The 17064-nt window shown below is 40.2% G+C and overlaps 1 protein-coding gene across 1 annotated transcript; it reads right to left on the bottom strand.

Moving 5' to 3' along the window:
* Positions 1-467: 467 nt before the first annotated feature.
* ltn1 (listerin E3 ubiquitin protein ligase 1) lies at positions 468-15231 on the bottom strand. The gene is made up of 32 exons (XM_030747255.1): positions 15093-15231; positions 14724-14930; positions 13984-14082; positions 13409-13639; positions 13269-13321; positions 12974-13157; positions 12537-12710; positions 12136-12326; positions 11752-11899; positions 11397-11654; positions 10905-11216; positions 10350-10568; positions 10178-10219; positions 9881-10070; positions 9527-9766; positions 9280-9433; positions 8992-9142; positions 8641-8842; positions 8329-8485; positions 7979-8083; positions 7741-7868; positions 7517-7652; positions 6819-6963; positions 6294-6510; positions 5523-5760; positions 5270-5347; positions 4940-5126; positions 4672-4837; positions 3089-3309; positions 1762-1956; positions 1388-1555; positions 468-1243 (listed from the first exon to the last, which is right to left on the bottom strand). The coding sequence occupies exons 1-32, from the start codon at positions 15132-15134 to the stop codon at positions 1181-1183; spliced, it is 5301 nt and encodes a 1766-aa protein (XP_030603115.1). The 5' UTR covers positions 15135-15231; the 3' UTR covers positions 468-1180.
* Between the last annotated feature and the right edge of the window lie 1833 nt (positions 15232-17064).

Here is a 17064-nt window from a genome sequence, read left to right as displayed (position 1 = left end):
TGTTCCTGTACGCTGTCTTTATTTACAGAATTAAGCCTTCAGTTCTGCACTTCCAGGGTTAACAAGAAAAGTGATTTTATAGATGATGACCCCAACAATACACCAGAGGTATAAAACTTTGTGGATTCAAGAGTAAAAGTCTGTGCACACAAAAGGTGAAAAAAAAAATACAAGGGCAGTCTTTTTTTTTTTTTTTTACCTTTGCCTTCTTTATAAATCCCTGCATATGCGCTCTTCTCTATTGCATGACTCAGTCACCAGAAAAATGGATGTATTTATTCATCACTCCACCTGACTTCAAGGTCAGCCTTTTGTGTAACTATACAAAAACAACTAGCTATACATTATGCATCATCGTGACTATTGATGGCAGCACACAAAGTAAAAACAATGCCATGATCTTCTGTCTGGAACAGTTTTTTCTGTTATTCTCTGTGTAGCTCTGCCACACTGAATCAAAAACACACTTTCACTGAATTGTATTTTATTTACTTTCAAACATCTTTTACAGTTTTATGTAGGCACAGGGTGGACACATACCATTAGGTTCTGCTATATCTAGTCATAATCATTTTCATATTAAAAAACACCTCAATGAAGTTCTCATTCGTGCATTAAACTAATCACACATGATTTTTGTACACTCCTAAATATTAGGAAATACTGGTGAAAGTTGTCCTAGGCATTTGTAATCTTTCAACCAACTCCTTTTTTTTTTTTAAAGATCAGAGACCTACTAATTAAAACAGATGCTTCTATACGACTGAAGCACATGACCAGCTCTGATTTCTCAACTTTGCAAATCAGCTTTATTTTTTTTTTTGGTTACACACCTGTGCATTTTAAAGATAGAACAGATTGGGACTACGGAAAAAAAGAGAAAATCTAAGTAACACCAGCAGGGAGCAGCTGATGCTGAATATATACAGTACAGTAATGCATTGGTATAAACAAAGTGCAACAATACAGTGAATATGGACAGAAAGGTTTCCAGATTTTATTTAAAACTAGATTTTGATGTACTTTAGTTTCAGATTTCCGCATTACTGTGTGATCCAAACAAGGCCTTTCATTTCAGTGATCTAATAAGGTTTTGTAATAACCTTCAGATAATCACAGTCGATCAGTCAGTTGTGGTCGATTGAATGAACAGGGGTTTCAGCCAATGTCATCAGCGTGTTTAAAAAAAGGTCTCTCTGCAGAGTGGGCAGGTGGACTTGTTGCTGGAAGTGAACCATTTGTACTATAGCAAGAAGAGGAAGAAAAAAAACATTGTTACAAACTGCAGTTTGTGATCAGTGATCTTTATAAAGACTAATAAAAGTTTAATGAATATGCTTCAAGTATTTGAATGCCATTATTATTTTTTTAATAAAATATATCTCACCAAACATGCAGAGTGAAACTTCTTTTTGCATGTGCGGCAAGCTTTCTTCGGCAGGGAGTAGTTGGATCCGTGGATGACAGAGAAGCAGATCATGCAGTCCTCTATTCCCTCAAAACGCTTATCCACATTGTTCTTCCACAGAGCCAGGCCCTCCATTATACTGCCATTCTAAAAGAGCACATATATGTACATTTTTCTCAATTTTTAATTCTTCTTCTTCGCTGATCTCTGAAAAGAAAGCATCTTCACAGCCCTGTGCAGCCAGCACTACTCAAAAAACTTTATTGGCAGGGATAAAACACAAAGGTTGAAGAACAGCTACCCAACTTATTACACCAGCTTCTCGCAGTTACATCCTTTGTTTTTCTCTGTACCTGATGTGTAAGGTAGGTGCTCAGCTGCAGCATCCAGTTCCTCCACTGCTGTACGGCAACACCCACACGCCTCCCACTCTCTACAGTGATAGAACCTAGAGGGTAGTTCTGTGGAAGCTGAATCACCAACTCGATGAAGATATCATCCACAGAATAGGTAGCAATCACCTCCCGTGCTGCTGAGCGGGCCTTGACCTGGGGCAACAAGAAAAAAAAAAAAAATACACATTTTTACTGTTTTCACTGGGGGTCTTTGAGTCAAATAATCAGCCACCTGCTATACAATTAAATGCCAGCATCCAACTTAATGAACTGAATGCATTATTGTCAAGTGAGAGTTCATTAAATTCGATTTAACAGAATCTATTGTTAGTGCATCATTATACTGCTAATGTGAGGCAGGTGTTGCACTACAAAATTTGTTCACCTTCAGTGTTTATTACATCAACAACAACAACTTTTTACCACAGGCTACGAATGAAGCAACAGCAAGTTTGGGCAAGTCTTCTTAAATAACTGCAACCAATTCAGAGCAGAGGCGATGGCAAATTAAAGCATTTTAAATAATAAAATTTTTTAAAAAGCCCAGAAGACAGCTCAGAAAAGTTCAACATCTGGACTGTAAACTGTAGAAAATGTCATCATTTAAGCACTCCTCTCCCCAAAGTAGGGCTGTGACCCAGAGGAGCTGTTGGTTACTGTTTCACTTTTTTTCTTTTTTCTTTTTTTTTTGGATGTATGAACAATATCAAAATGTTATTACATGTGAACACAGTTTTCTATTTAAAATATAAGACGAGTGGGTTATTTTAGCTACACTAGTCTGTTCAGCTCAGATACTGCGTCCTGGGCTGTCTGGCTGAGGTAACGTTGAGTCTGACTTCTACTTCCTGTCAAACGTGTGATGTTAAAATGAAAACACAGGAACAGCGCGTCAACACGAGCTTCACAAAAGCCATTCAAAATGAAGAGAAGCGGTCTCGGTGTGTTTTTGGCTGTGAGGATGTCAATAATGAAAGCTTAAAAATGAACACAGTGGACAGAAAGTCATCCTCCATAGTGGAGAACACGCCCATTAAATATGAATATTTTATTTTTCATATTACAGCTGCTGGACTTATATTTTTAATACTAATTTGTTGCAAAAAGTTTCAGATCTGTAACTTACATTAAAATTATATGTACAAATAAGACAACAGAATGGAAGATGGCATGCATGATTTGGTGCTCAAACTAACTAATTAGACCTTAAAATGTCTAATTAGAGATTAACTTAAACTAAAGCTCACACTGAAGACATAACAAAGCAACAGGTTTGCCAACTTACAGTCATGCTGTCGAACATTTGAGTGCTGGTGTGGACAGATGAGATTTCCTGGGCTGAGAGAACAGGACTGATGTATTTAATAGTGAACTTCTCCACAGCGGCGCTCACTCTCTTTTCCTGGCTATTCCACCACAGCCGCACCATGGCAGGCAGGTCTTGCACTGTGCTGTAGTACACACTGCAAGCCAGGTGAGGGAGCTCCCACTCAACGCTGTCACACTCTGCAGGCAGGAAGCACAGGAGGGGATGTTTGTTTATCGATACAAAAGCTGTGTACACTTACAAGATTGGGAACCCCTCAGAAATACCACATTTACAGCCTGAGGCTAAATGCTGCATTGCTCACTTTGTGTGCCTCTGGTAACATCATCACACAGCCGCATCCAATTATGCTCACCGTTATGGTGCAGGTAGCCGCTGCAATATTCTCCTTTATGATAGGTACCTCGACTTAAAGAATACCGCCAGATCAGTGCTAATAAGAGGAGAAGTCATAAAAACTGCAAGCAAAGATATTGCCGAGTGTGTTTTTCAAAGTTTTTTCCAGAAAGTTTCATCTTTTCAAACTGTTGCATCATCTCCTTCTGTGTAATCTGTGAATCTTTGAGCTTGTGTACTGACACATCATTAAAACAGATAAAAAACTAAAAACCGACAATCATTCAACCCGGCTGCAGCAGTTCGGCACACTAGGTTACAAAAATCGAGATGTGCACAGCTTGTAGAAATAGTGGCTGTCAACAGCAGACATGACGTCAATTTGACATCAACTGTGTCGTGGCATTTGGAAGTCACCACACTGCGGGTATAAAATGGCCCTAAATGACTGAACTGATAATTCAAGTGCAGAAGAGGGGAGTGGGAGACAGAGAGACAAACTGGATACAGTGAAGCAGACACTAAACCAGTGTACTGTAGTAAACAGAGAGCAGAGCACAAAGGCAAACGTGTTGATTTACTTGTTTTCAACAACCTTAACTTCACCTGTGGCTTTGTGGGTAACAACAGAAAGAATAAAACCTCAGAAACAAGCATTAAAGGTCTTTGCCCTTAGAGACAGGGTCATTCGGGAGGTGCTCGCTGGAGAGCGGCTGCTCCTCTACAAGGGGAAAGGAAAAAGGCCCGGGGGTTTGGGCTGAACTGGTTTGGGCATCCAACTAGTACGCACACAACTAAATCAACAACATAAGTTTAGACAACAAGAAAATCTGTTTTGAAATGGCCAATTCAGAGTCATGACCTGAATTAACCCATGGGAGGTGCTGTGGCAAGACCTGCAACATGCTTGTTGCAATTAGGACACACTGGAAAAATTGGTGAAACCAGAGGAATGGTCCAAAATTCTTCCTGAATTCAAAGGTTTGCTGACATTTTCCTGCCTGCACTGAGAGTCATTAGTCACCACAGTCACTAAAGACATGAAAAGTACAACTGTTTTTAGTTTAGTCATACTAAATTTGTCTTGTGGCTTAGATAAAAATCAGATGTATTTCATGAGTCATAATCACTGCTGAAATCTTGGTAATTCTAACAGGTTGACAAACCTTCTCTTGTAACTGTAGGTGTGTATGCGCTTTGCTTACTGTCAACAGCCAGATTCAGGCTCTCCGTAAAGAAGGTTTTGGTCTCCCTTGCCTCTGCCTCCTGGCCTGGATAAGCCGGGTTCTCGGGCATCAGTTTGAAGAGGTGGAGGAGGAGTTTGTTCAGGGAGCAGCTTCTCTTAAGGTACTGGGCATAATTGGCACGTAGCTGCAGAAATCATTAACAGAAGTTAATCTGCTTGCTTGTATTCTCTCATACAATTAAACTCAAAGTCAAAATATATCAAATATATTCGATTGTGTGACTCACATGGGATGGTGAGGATTTGAAAAAAGTGAGAAGCAGCTTCCAGGCCAGCAAATAACCTAGAATGAAGGAGTACTCCACGCTGAGAGGCTGGACCACTGCGTACTCTCCCACCTGAATGCCTGATAGGATGTTATCACACAGCTCTTCACAGGCTGACAGGATGGCCATCAGAGATGCTGGAGGAGAACTGAGCACAATATCTAACCGTAAGAATAACTTGAAAACGTTAAAGCTCGTAAATATTTGTATATGAAAAAACAACAAAAGCAGAAAACAAACTATTTCACTTGTGTAAAAACCACATTAACAAGACAATCCCAAAGGACTTACAGACATGGCTCATCTCTGTCATCATCAGACTTATTGTTGTCTCCTTCTCCGTCACACTCGGGCAGCTGAGGCATGACCCTGTGTTGACAAGAAGAAAGTATATTCATTTTTCCTTGTTTTATACCTTGTGGTATATGTGAGGGGACTACGTGCAAACACCTGCAGACACTTCACGGTTTCAGGACAAATATAATACTGTTATTATGACTCATCATGAGGGCAGTTTTAGGCAGAAACTTCACAAAATCCTTACTTTTCCAATATGTGGTAGACAGTGATCTGAAGAGGTCTGGCCTTAAACAGCAGCAGAGGACAGAAAGTGTTGAGGAGCGTCTGAAGAGGCTCTGGCAGGTTCGTTTTTTGGTCGGCTATGAAGCGTGGTGGCAGTGAGTTTTGGGTTAGCTGCTGCACAGGCACATACGTCAATGCAACACCAACTGACTGCAGTACTGCCAAAGGGAACACGGGGTCATCCGGTTCAGCAAACGTCTCTGAATAACATCAAAAACAAAAGGATTATGACTACTGCGATACCGGACTGCATAAAATGTTCTTCACCTGCTTGTTTAACTGAACATCATCATCTTCATAAAGCGGTTCCCATAGAATCTGGAGATTTGCTTTTTGCCATTTGTTATTTGCAGTGAGTCAAACAAATTAAGTAGCATCCCTAGCACAGGGGGAAAGAGTTGCAGAGTATTTAACACCTGGGCAGTGCCAGACAATTCAAATAAAAGTACCAGTGGGACAGGAAGCAGCAGGGATCTACTCTACATTTCATTCTGAGAGTGAGGTATGCTCTCTGAGCAACATAAGAATGTTTCATTTAGTGTTTGTCCACATGACTTTCACATTTGGAGATGTGATTGAGGTATCAATTTCCCGCTACAATTTCAGACTGAACCTCGGGATCCAAAATGTACTGCTCAGTTACACAGAGGATGTGTACTGTCTAACATTTAGCTAAATTGAAAAAATAAATAAAGCTGTTTCAGTGTTTCTAAAACAACACCCACACACATACCTGTGATACTGACGGGCAGCAGCAACAGCAGGTTGTAGATTCCCTCTACAAAGAAACCTGTCCATTCACCAGCCAGTTCTGGTGGCAGCTTCTCTGCTATATTGGACGAAGATAATGTTGTGAAGAAGTGGTTCAGCTTCACTATCAATCCAGCATTCTCACACACAAACAGCTGCACCCACGGGTTCCATAGACTTCTTACATTCTCACTGGCAGTCTGAGATTGGAAGCAAGCAAACAAAGTCAAAGACTGTGAGAAATAAACATTCTGGGAGTAACAGAGGATCATAACAAAGACTAACAATTCAAATACAGCAAAAACAAAAACAAGTCATTTTCACAGATGAACTCCAAACCGTGTTGGGACTCTATAGTACAAAGACAGCAGGGGAAAATCCATTTAGTGCCTGATCGTACTGATTTGGACATTTCTGTTCTCACGTACGGCTCAGCAGGGTAAGGTTTAGAAAGATTCAGGGCTGCGGTGCATGTGTGAAAATGGCTTATCTATGAGATATGTCTCACCTCCAACCATGCTAACATAGAGCACAGCAAGAAGTCCCACTGGCTTCCCCCCAGAACCGCCGGAGAGTGAGCCACCAGCCAGGACAGGAAACGCATTATCTCCACACTGAGGTTCAACTGCTCTGAAGTTGCTTTAGACAGGTCACTAAAACACGTAAACAGAAAGAAATGTAGTAGAAAACACACAACATTAAGTAAGTATTAAGTATGACTGTATTTTATTTATTGAGGTACCATTCTTTATTATATGGGTTTTGTTTTAACTGCTCTAACAAAAGAATTGACCAAATCTGGGATAAATTAAGTCTAGCTTATCTAATCTTATCTTATCACAGGACTTGTTTGCAGCATATTCCACAGATGCTGGAAGTACACGTGATATGTGTCAAATTAACATTCACGTGAATCATCTCATTTGGTAGGTACAAACCACATTTTACCAGGAACCCCCTACAAGAACAGCATTTTGGGATTGCGTGGAGCCGGTCATCATGTTCCTGCTTCCAACATATCAACTTCAAAAACTGACTGTTCATGTGCTACTTACTTTATCACACCCTGTGACCAGTGAAATGAGATAACCAATTAACACTGGTTATGTGCAGTTCAGCTGTCAAGAGTTTCGATATTGGTTCTAATCACTGTATATAAAGTTTATGTTTCGAGAGATAAATAAATGGCTTATAAAATTACATTACCAGCTAAAGAGGAACCACTCCTCTCTACTGTTCCTCCATTCCATCACAGTGGCCAGGATCGCCTGCACAACCTCATCTTCTACTTGTGTGTCGGCTTTTAGACAGCACAGCAGCACTGCCAGACACCCATACACATCTGAAACGAACAGGCACAATTATTATTATTCACTTAGCTATGTGTGCAGTTATTATATATATATATATATTTATACGAGTGTTCTTACTTTGATCCTGTTGCCAGTTGACTAATCCAGCAGTAGCCAATGCTACAAGACTCTCCCTGTCTTCATTGCTCATAGTGGGGCAGAGGACCTGGAGCGTGCTCAGTTTGCTTTGAGACACTGGGAACAAACTGGTCAAACGCAGAAAATTATGAATATGCAACACAGTTACAAGAATAGCCACATAACTGTAAATGTGAAATCTATGCATTTAAATTATTTGAACAGATTAATTTCTGACCTGTTTGCACTACAATAAAGCTTTCTCACTGCTGCACCTTCCAAGCTGTTGCTGCGGATGTAGTTTTCTAGAGTCAGAGACCACAGACCGCCCTCTGTCACTGACCTAAATTGCAACAAAACAATATTAAAGTGCCTTAAATTACTGCCTAGAAAATGAGACACAAATAAAAGGCAGAGCTAATGACATAAATAAAATATTTCCTATGGAGCAGAAAATTCACTAAATCAATGACACATATGTCTTCAATATGTATAAAAGCTGTTTATTTGGATTTTTATAACATATGTTGGTCTTGCCAAGTACTAAATGAATCTGTTCTTTGTCAGGAATTAGTGATTAAATACCACCTTGTGTAGAGAGTCTCCAGGAGGGTTTTCATTGGAACCTGGCCATTAAGCCCTTCTGACAGCCCCCAGTCAGTCAGCATGTTGTGATATGCAGACACCACAGTAGGGCTATAGTTTAACTCCTTACACCACTGCAGTGCATACAGTAGTTCTGAAACTAGTGAACAAAAGGGAAAATAAAAATGAATTAAAAAGCATTATAACCTGTTAAGTGAAAAATGTGTCTCTGAAACAAAAAAAAACATAAAGCATATGAAAGTAAAACCCTCAAAGTTGAAGGGAAAGTGTAGTTCATGTGTCCAGTTTGTCTACCTGTGGATGTAAGGTTTGGTAGGAGTGAAGGACTTTCTGCCTCATTCTGTATGAATGCAGCTCTCTGTGCCACCTTCCCTAAAAGGGCACAGGCACATAGGTGGGCTGGCAGTCTGTTCAACTCCCTGAACTTCCAGGTGTCCACGGTGGGTTTTTCACAAATGTCTCGCAAACGGCTGGACAGTAAAGGGTTTTTGATCCACTGAAGACAGAGAAAAGGGGGTAGAACTGTGCATTAATATAAAATGTTTACTGTGCAGAGCTTAACTAAAGCTAATTTCTTTCCTAAAAATATGAGCTCTGTATGGCAGCATCCAAATTTTCCCTTTAATAAAGCATTGGGTTTCTGACCTGAGGAGGTAAGGCCTGCCTGATTCTTGTCCATTCTGCCAGGCTAGGCATCAAGAGGGTGAAGAACTGGATGATGATGGGTGAGGCCTGATCGCAGACAGAGATGACCGTCTCCACTATGCTTTGTACAGCCAAAACTAGAACCTGTAAGCTATAACAAAATTACAACAAGTATTAACGACAACAAAGCCTTGGAAAAGATTCTTAAAGGATGGATCGGACACATTAAACAGGTCATATTTTGTTTAATTACCAACAAAGTTGCTTTATTATAAAGCATTTACTTACCCCTTGATATCCAGAAGGGTGCCAAGCAGCTGCTTCCTCACCCAAACAGCTGCACTGTGCAGGAAGCCGCCTTCTTTGACTTCACATTCACAGTGTTGGACCAACGACTGGACCCCAGCCACGCATACGTTCTTCAGTTTATGTAAAAGTGAATCTATCAAAACAATACCAACACCAAATGAGTATTTTTTTTAAAAATCATACCCGACAAGTATGCATGACATTTGTGCACTGTGCAGGTACCCACCAGATAAGTGAGTGTGTGCCTGATCTTGGGCGGTGAGCTGGAAGACAGTGAGCAAGAGCTCCTCAGCAGAGACTAGCAGAAGACAGTCTTGTACAGAAGAGAAGAAAGTGGAAGCCACATCGCAAATGAAGGAGATGAGCGGCTCCATGTTGCCTGCATCTGACAGACTTTTGGTCTCAGACAGAGTGACGTGGAGCTTCTCCAAGATTTTCTCCATGTACACCTCTCCTATCAGAGACTCTGCGTATGTAAAACAGACAAAACGTGATTTTTGAGTTAAAAAAAAAAAAAAAAAGTCTATACTTTTTGCAAAAATGATTTTAAAAAATTGGTGATGTGTGTGTTTATGTTCACCATCATTGTGGTGCTGAGAGAGGACCAGGCTGATAAGCGTCCAGCTGTGGCCGCTTGTAGGAGAGATGGTGCTGCAAGAGCTGCTCCCCATCTTGCACAGCTCGTCAGTCAATCCTACAAGTCGTTCACCCAGAACTGAACCTTTTAGCCAATCACTACAGCTCTTCAGAGTCTCTGGATCTGTACATGCCTGAAAGGACAGATAACAGAGCAGCACAGAAATTTCCAGCATCACAAATTAGATATGTATATAGGGAACAAACTCACAAAAAATGATGTAAAGTCAGTGGCACATACCCTCTGTATGATTTGCAGGATAATTCCCCATGACAAACCCATCTTTAAAAAAAAAAACAGAGTGAATAAATATTAGCACAGAAAGTGCAGCAAACCTGGAGATGAATCTAGAGCAAATGCACAATCCTGATGATACTGAGACAAGTTTCATGTGATGACATCTGCATCTTACTGTGGTGATATGGTTGAGGATGCGATTGGTCTCCTGCCGGCTGCAGCAGTAGAGTGAGCTGAAGACCATCTCCACCAGGTGTTCGGTGTCTGTGCGCCCCTTTTCGCCCAACCACATCACCACCCGCTCCAGCAGGAACTGCACTGCTGGATTTTTCATGATCCCCTCATCCCTCTGCTTATCATCTTTTGTCATTTTGTCATCCAATTCAACCAATGTCTATGAGAAGCACAATTAAGAGAAAACTGTTAAATCATCCATCAACTATAAGAGCTGGTAAGAATAAAATAGTTTTCACTGTTGAATCCAAAGCGTGATAGACTTCATTATAATTACAGTTAATTAACATTACTGTCAGAACTCCTGCAAATCATACCACCTAACTGTAAATGCAGTATTTTCACAGATTTTGCTATTATGAAGCCAAATTCATTGGGTGTAAAAAATAATGAAGATTAGCAGAACATAACAGAGAAAAATCAAAGAAAGGAACAAATGATTAGCATTAAAATTCACTTATTTGCACTTTAAAAAAAAAAAAAAAAAAAGACTTACACTGAAGATTCTGGGTGTGTGGAAAGACCGCATAAGATGGGAGAGGAAAACAAGATGTCTCTCTGAGTTTTTCTCATTCACATGCACCAGGCACAGCTGTGCCAGCTGGCACACTACATCTTCAAAATGCTGCGTCTGTAGGGACCCAAATGCTTTCTCATTCACGAGCCCTGACACCGCCTGCGCAAGCTTCTCAGCACCATCCCCCTCAACTCCAGTTTTCTCATTTTCTTCTGGTTTAGAGAAACACAACCTGACAGATTTCTTCTTGTGTGCTTGCTTTTTGTTTACCCTCTCAGGATAGTGCATCACCTGGAGAAATACAAGACAGAATAGTTTTGTTTTGGCGTCACTTTATGTGTTACCCAATGACCACTTTTTTAGACATAAATTGCTCTGACAGTCATATGGATCTTCTGCATCCTTTGTGTGAAAATTGACATTTCTGTGGAGAATACATCTGAGCAAGAGCCTTTTCTAAAGTAAGCTTACATGCAGCAAGGTGGCTATCCCTTCCAAAGCCTGTGGATCTGCCTCCTCGTTGTCAACATAACGCACACACAGAAGACCAAGGTCCTCCCAGAAGTCTGTCAGAAGTCTTTGAAAGACATCCTTGCTGTCACTGTCTTCACCTTCCCTTTGTAAACCTACCCTCTTCTCCCAGGAAATAAGCATTTCAGTGACCGAAAGGAAGAGGGGACCATTCTGAAGGGAAGGATTTCTGAGAGCATTTTCAAGTAGGGGTAGAAGCTACAACAAGACAAAAAAAAAAAAAAAAGGTAAGAAAGATGTGAACCTCACTAGATTTACCACTGTGGGAAAAGCATGCGTGACTGTGTGACTCCACCTGCTGTGAAGTAAGCATGGTTCTGAATTTCCCCTGGTCTTCTACGTCTTCTGCATTTTGCAGTATGCAATATCTCAAGCACTCAACAAAAGATGTCACTATCACCGCACTCTCTGATGGGCTTGTTACCGCACGCTCACTAGACACACTGAGACAAACACAAATTTGAGGTTATATAATGCAAAAATAAGTTATATCAAGAGTAATAAGTGTATTATTCATCAAATGACTTGCAAAATAATTTAAATAATAAATTTTCTCTATGTATGTATTAACTTATTAATTTGACTTGTACAATTTTCTAATATGATATACATAATACACGCATATTTTCATAATGTAGTTCCCTTAAACTACACACAGACGCACACATTGACTAATTACCCTTGTATGAATGTGGTGAAGAATGTGGTGTAGAAGTCCAGCTTCGGATCAGTGACCTGTGGCGGCAGTTTACTGAGGAGCGGCATCAGATTAGGATGGAACGCTTTAGCCATGCCTTTGCCGCCCTCTTTTAAAAGAGCCCAAAGTTTGGGCAAGAAGCCTTTCCTGGCATTCACATGTGTCCAGCAATCCTAAAACACAAACACAAACCTCCAAGATTAGACGCAAATAAACAATAAAATGGCACAACAAAATGAAACACATCTACATAGCTGTTGCTCTTCTGATGCTGCTTAATGTCATGCCCCCTTCCACTGCTGATTAACTACGCTGTAATAACAAAAATATAATTGCATTATCATTATTGTATGTGAGATGTGATGTTTTAAACATGAGCTTACAGGGATTGTTGACACAACATGGAGAACGGCTTCCCACAGGGGGGGCAGCACTACAGGATCCGTGTCATCAATACTGAGGAGGACGGCGGGACAGAAACGCGCCGCTTCAGCCTGGACCAGCCCTGGTGTGAACTCACACAGAGCGCACACCATCTCAAAAAATGCCCCTCTCACCTGTGGATCCACATGTTGCAGTTGTAATTTTTATGACAGTTTATTAGATATGTAATATGTGCTTCCTGTCAGCACAAACTGATGTAATGTAACTTCTCACAGCTGTCTCAAAAGTTAGGAATTTGCCAAGACATACAAACAAACCAAAAATAATTAACGCCCTGGTGCATTTAAAGCTTTTTTGGTCGCACAACAGCCCAGCAAGAACACTTTGTTTTATTTGCATACTGTAAATACACATGATGCCTATTCAGTGCTAGTACCTGTGGAGTTTTGTGTTTGCCATACTTCCAAAACTTCCCAGAATTAACAAGATGTGCTAGTCTTTTCTCCAGGGTCGCCCTGTCGTCATTCTGAAGCAGCAGGGAGAGAAGTCTCTTCACTCCCAACAGAGAACTGGTCAGCATGCGCACATATTTGGCTTCTCTCTCTTCCTCTGACAAACTTCTAGAGAACAGGGGGAATCAGTGCCTCAGCAAAGACAGAATGCATTATCACAGTGGCGCACAGTGAGAGGGATGAACACAGGCGCTATAATGAGATAAAATCTTAACATACTGGGAATCGCTCAGTGTGTCAGCCGTTTCCTTCAACAAAATATCTTGAAGTACCTGCAATGTAAAAACAACAATTTCACATTAAATTCAACTAAAGCGAAAAACCCCCATGTGCACACTGATGCCACCACTTCTACTCACATTAAGGATCTCATCCTTGCAGAAGCTGATAGCTTCAGGCTGTTTTGCGGGCGAGAAAGCAGCCTGGAAGGCCTGGCACGCAGCTGAGGCTGCAGGTGTGTAGGTGTCGCACTGGGACAGAATCCAGTGACCCATCAAGCTTTTCAGAAATGGGGCCAAGCTGCGACGGACCTTTAGCACCAGCTGCTCAAATGCCTGCTGGGTAGCCTCCCTAATGCGTCGATCATGATCCTGACAGAAATTATGAAGGCAAAACCTTCTGAATATAGACACATCCCGAGAACATAACACACATTTAATACTAAGACAAAACATTATCCTAGTGTAATTTTGGGCAGCCACTTAGTAAGAGATATTTTAAATTCACAATTAAACATTTGATATTTACACATTTGATAAAAATGGGTTAACTGGCTTGTATTTGATAGGAAGAGTGGGACAGCACAAAATCGACAATTGTGGAGTTGATGAGTGTTTTTTTAATGCGCTGAAGAGAGATCATTTCCAGAATGCTAAAAAAAAAAATATATATATATATGAAACCTAAACAGTCACATCAAGAAAGAGCAGCTCACCACTGATATTTTGCAGTAAATTCGTGGCCAGTACGGTAGGATCCCTTTTACAACTTCAGCATCCCGTTCCTGACACATGGACCCAAAATCCTGCACAGCCTGAGAAGATTACAGATAATCACTAGACAGATTTGAACCAAAACACATCCTGAGGAGACTTCCAATGTATCAAACGGTCGACTGATTTTCATGTCCGCACACTATTTTATGTTACTGTATGTAATATATGGGGGTGTGATTTTTTTTTTTTTTTTTTTAACATAGCAATTTTGTGTTTCAGTTAGCTCCATAAATATGAACACCAACAAACTGCACTTTAAATCAAACAATCAAGATCTGACTGAAATGCAGACTTTCAACTTTAATTCAAGGGGTTAATCAAAAGTATGGAATTCACCATTTAAGAACATACAGTTCCCTATTTCCAGAGACTCAAAGGTAACTGGACAATTGACTGACAAGTGGCTTCATGGTTGGGTCAGGACTGTTCCCTCATTAAGATCTGGAGTTCACTGTTCAGCAAAACTCTCAATATGAGGTCCAACGAGAAGTTGATTTAAGTCAAAGCGACCATCATCAGCCTAAAAAGCTTTTAAAGAGATGGCATAAACTTTAGATGTAGCCCGATCAACAATCTGCTTATATAAGTCTGCATGTGTTTTGCGTATTATGATTTATTATTATATTATGCTGAATTCCGTGTGTCTGGCAGCAGACAGAATAACAAGGTTTAAACTCACTTTAAGTCTGGTGACAACATCCCTCTTCGACAGTTTTCTGAGCACCAGGCGGAAATCAGCGTCTACCAGGCTGTCTATGTCCTCCGCGCCGTGGACAGCTGGAACATAACATAGCTCCGAAGTGACGGCCGAGCCGAAGCCCACAAACGCCGGGATTACGCCACCTTCCCGGGTCAGCACTTCAGCCGCTCGGCCGCTATTGGACGGCTAGTGGCGGGAGGAAAAAACATGTAGTTAGCTGCATTTATCAATGCCTCGCCACGCGTTGCGATAACCAGAAGTTTATATTAGCTCGTTTTCGAGTTTGTTGTTAGCAATTTTAGCTCTTGTCTTCAATACTGTGCCTTATAGCCAGTGGTAGCAACTTACCCGAACATTTCCTTTAGTTCGCTGTTTGTTCTTACCCCCCATGGGTACTTATTAACCTCTAAAGTGTATATTTTCTATGATAACTCTGTAGTTACTAGTGCTGACAGCATTTCATCACACCGACCCAAAGCCAGCGGTCACGCTTATGTTCCGGAAATGTAGACTTTCGGTCTACATTTCAAAATAAAGAGAATAGCATCGAATAAAATGCCTTTATTTGTCATTATACAGAATGTACAATGAGACTGGAGGGCCACTCCTGTTCAGTGCCATGTAGCAGAAGTCACACTTTCTAAAATATAAAATAAAATTTCTAAGAAAATATATACAGAAAATAAAATAGAATGTATAAAAATATATACATTGTAAAAAAAATAAAATAAGTATATACACATAATAATGAAGATGGGTGAGTTTAGCACTTGGTGAATGAATATTGCACTAGTGAATGAATATTGGATATTACACAATATAGGGGTGATAGGTATTGTTCAGTATGAATAATATAATATTGCACAGAGATGTGGGTGTTGCACTGTGTGAGTTCAGGGTGGTTATTGCTTTGGCGAAGAAACTGGAGTCTGTTTGTTCTGGCTTTGATGCTCCTGTATCGCCTGCCAGAGGGCAGCAGGTCAGACAGTTTAAAGCCAGGGTGTGAGCTGTCCTTGATGATGCGAATTTATAAAGAGTCAGAGATTCCCCTCAGAAATATGCATCAGTGTAAAACTAAAATTTATGGCTGCTATTTACAAAGGTTAAAGGTCGTATTTTTTTTTTTTATCTCCTTGCTTTTGTATTCTGCTTGATTGTAGTTTAGACCAGATACGGCTATATGTTTTTACTTGTGCTTTTACTTTAAAATACACCGTTTGACTCACCTGGGCTTACTTCCGTTCTGGATTTCTTCTTCTTGTCTATTTGAACTGAGCTAGCTGCATTACTGGCATCTTTGCTGCCCTCCACAGTGCAGACTGTGTATCCGTGATTACAGATAAAGGGTGTTTTGTTCATTTTGGACCGGGGCTGTTGCAGAAGAAGTCTTTAAGCCTGCTCTGGTTGATATTTGGAAAAGGTACATTGTTTACTTGGTAGATTTTATAAATGTAAATTGAAGCTGTGATACACTGAACTGGTATTTTATTATTTTCCTGAATACTTCAAAAAATATACCATAAAATAGCTACTATGATACCTTGAGGTAAACAGAAATGCTCAGAACTCTTCTACATTTGGATTTTTAATATGCTCCATGTGTACACAAATCAAAAACACTTCAAATAGCTACATTATATTTCTGTACAATAAATGTGGTTTATCACAGTTCTTCTGGTAATTTTCCTTGACTATGAATGCTCTGCTGCATTTTTTCAGTCATAGTTTCTGGATAGGAAATTAGATGCATCAAAAACAGGCTGAATTACACGTGGAATTAAACAAAAACTGACAATTCAGTAATTTGGACGTAACAAGATGCAACTATTTTACATTCCGTATCTTGATTTAAATTTTTGAATAAGCTGTCTTGCTTGGTCAAATGAAATGGGGGGGAAAAAATTGCAATGCATTGCTGTAATTTGTGCTGCACACTGAAACGTTACATAGCAGCCTTTGACTGTGTTTGATTAACTCCAAAACCACTGTGATCATTTATCAGTCAGTAAAGCATTAATTCACACTTTTAAGAGAATGTGAAAAGCTCAAATAATCTTTTTATACAGACATCTTTACCTTTCACAAAAAATAATAAATATATAAATCAAAACCAGAGACAGATTGCACTGAGTGTTTCTTTTATTCACAGAACACAGCCACAAGTGCTCCACTGTGGCAACAAATTCTTCAACTAACACTGTGGATCAAAGTGGAACTTCAGTGAAAGGGTTCACCAGTAAATTTGGATTAAATTTCCATTAGCTCATGAGAAAGAATACCATTGAGTTTGAATGCGACACAGATGCACAGCCTGTGGCTG

This window comes from Archocentrus centrarchus, chromosome 14 (genome assembly GCF_007364275.1).
Source record: "Archocentrus centrarchus isolate MPI-CPG fArcCen1 chromosome 14, fArcCen1, whole genome shotgun sequence".
Classification (NCBI taxonomy): domain Eukaryota; kingdom Metazoa; phylum Chordata; class Actinopteri; order Cichliformes; family Cichlidae; genus Archocentrus; species Archocentrus centrarchus.
Note: the sequence above shows the minus strand (reverse complement) of the source record. Positions and strands in the feature narration are given on the sequence as shown.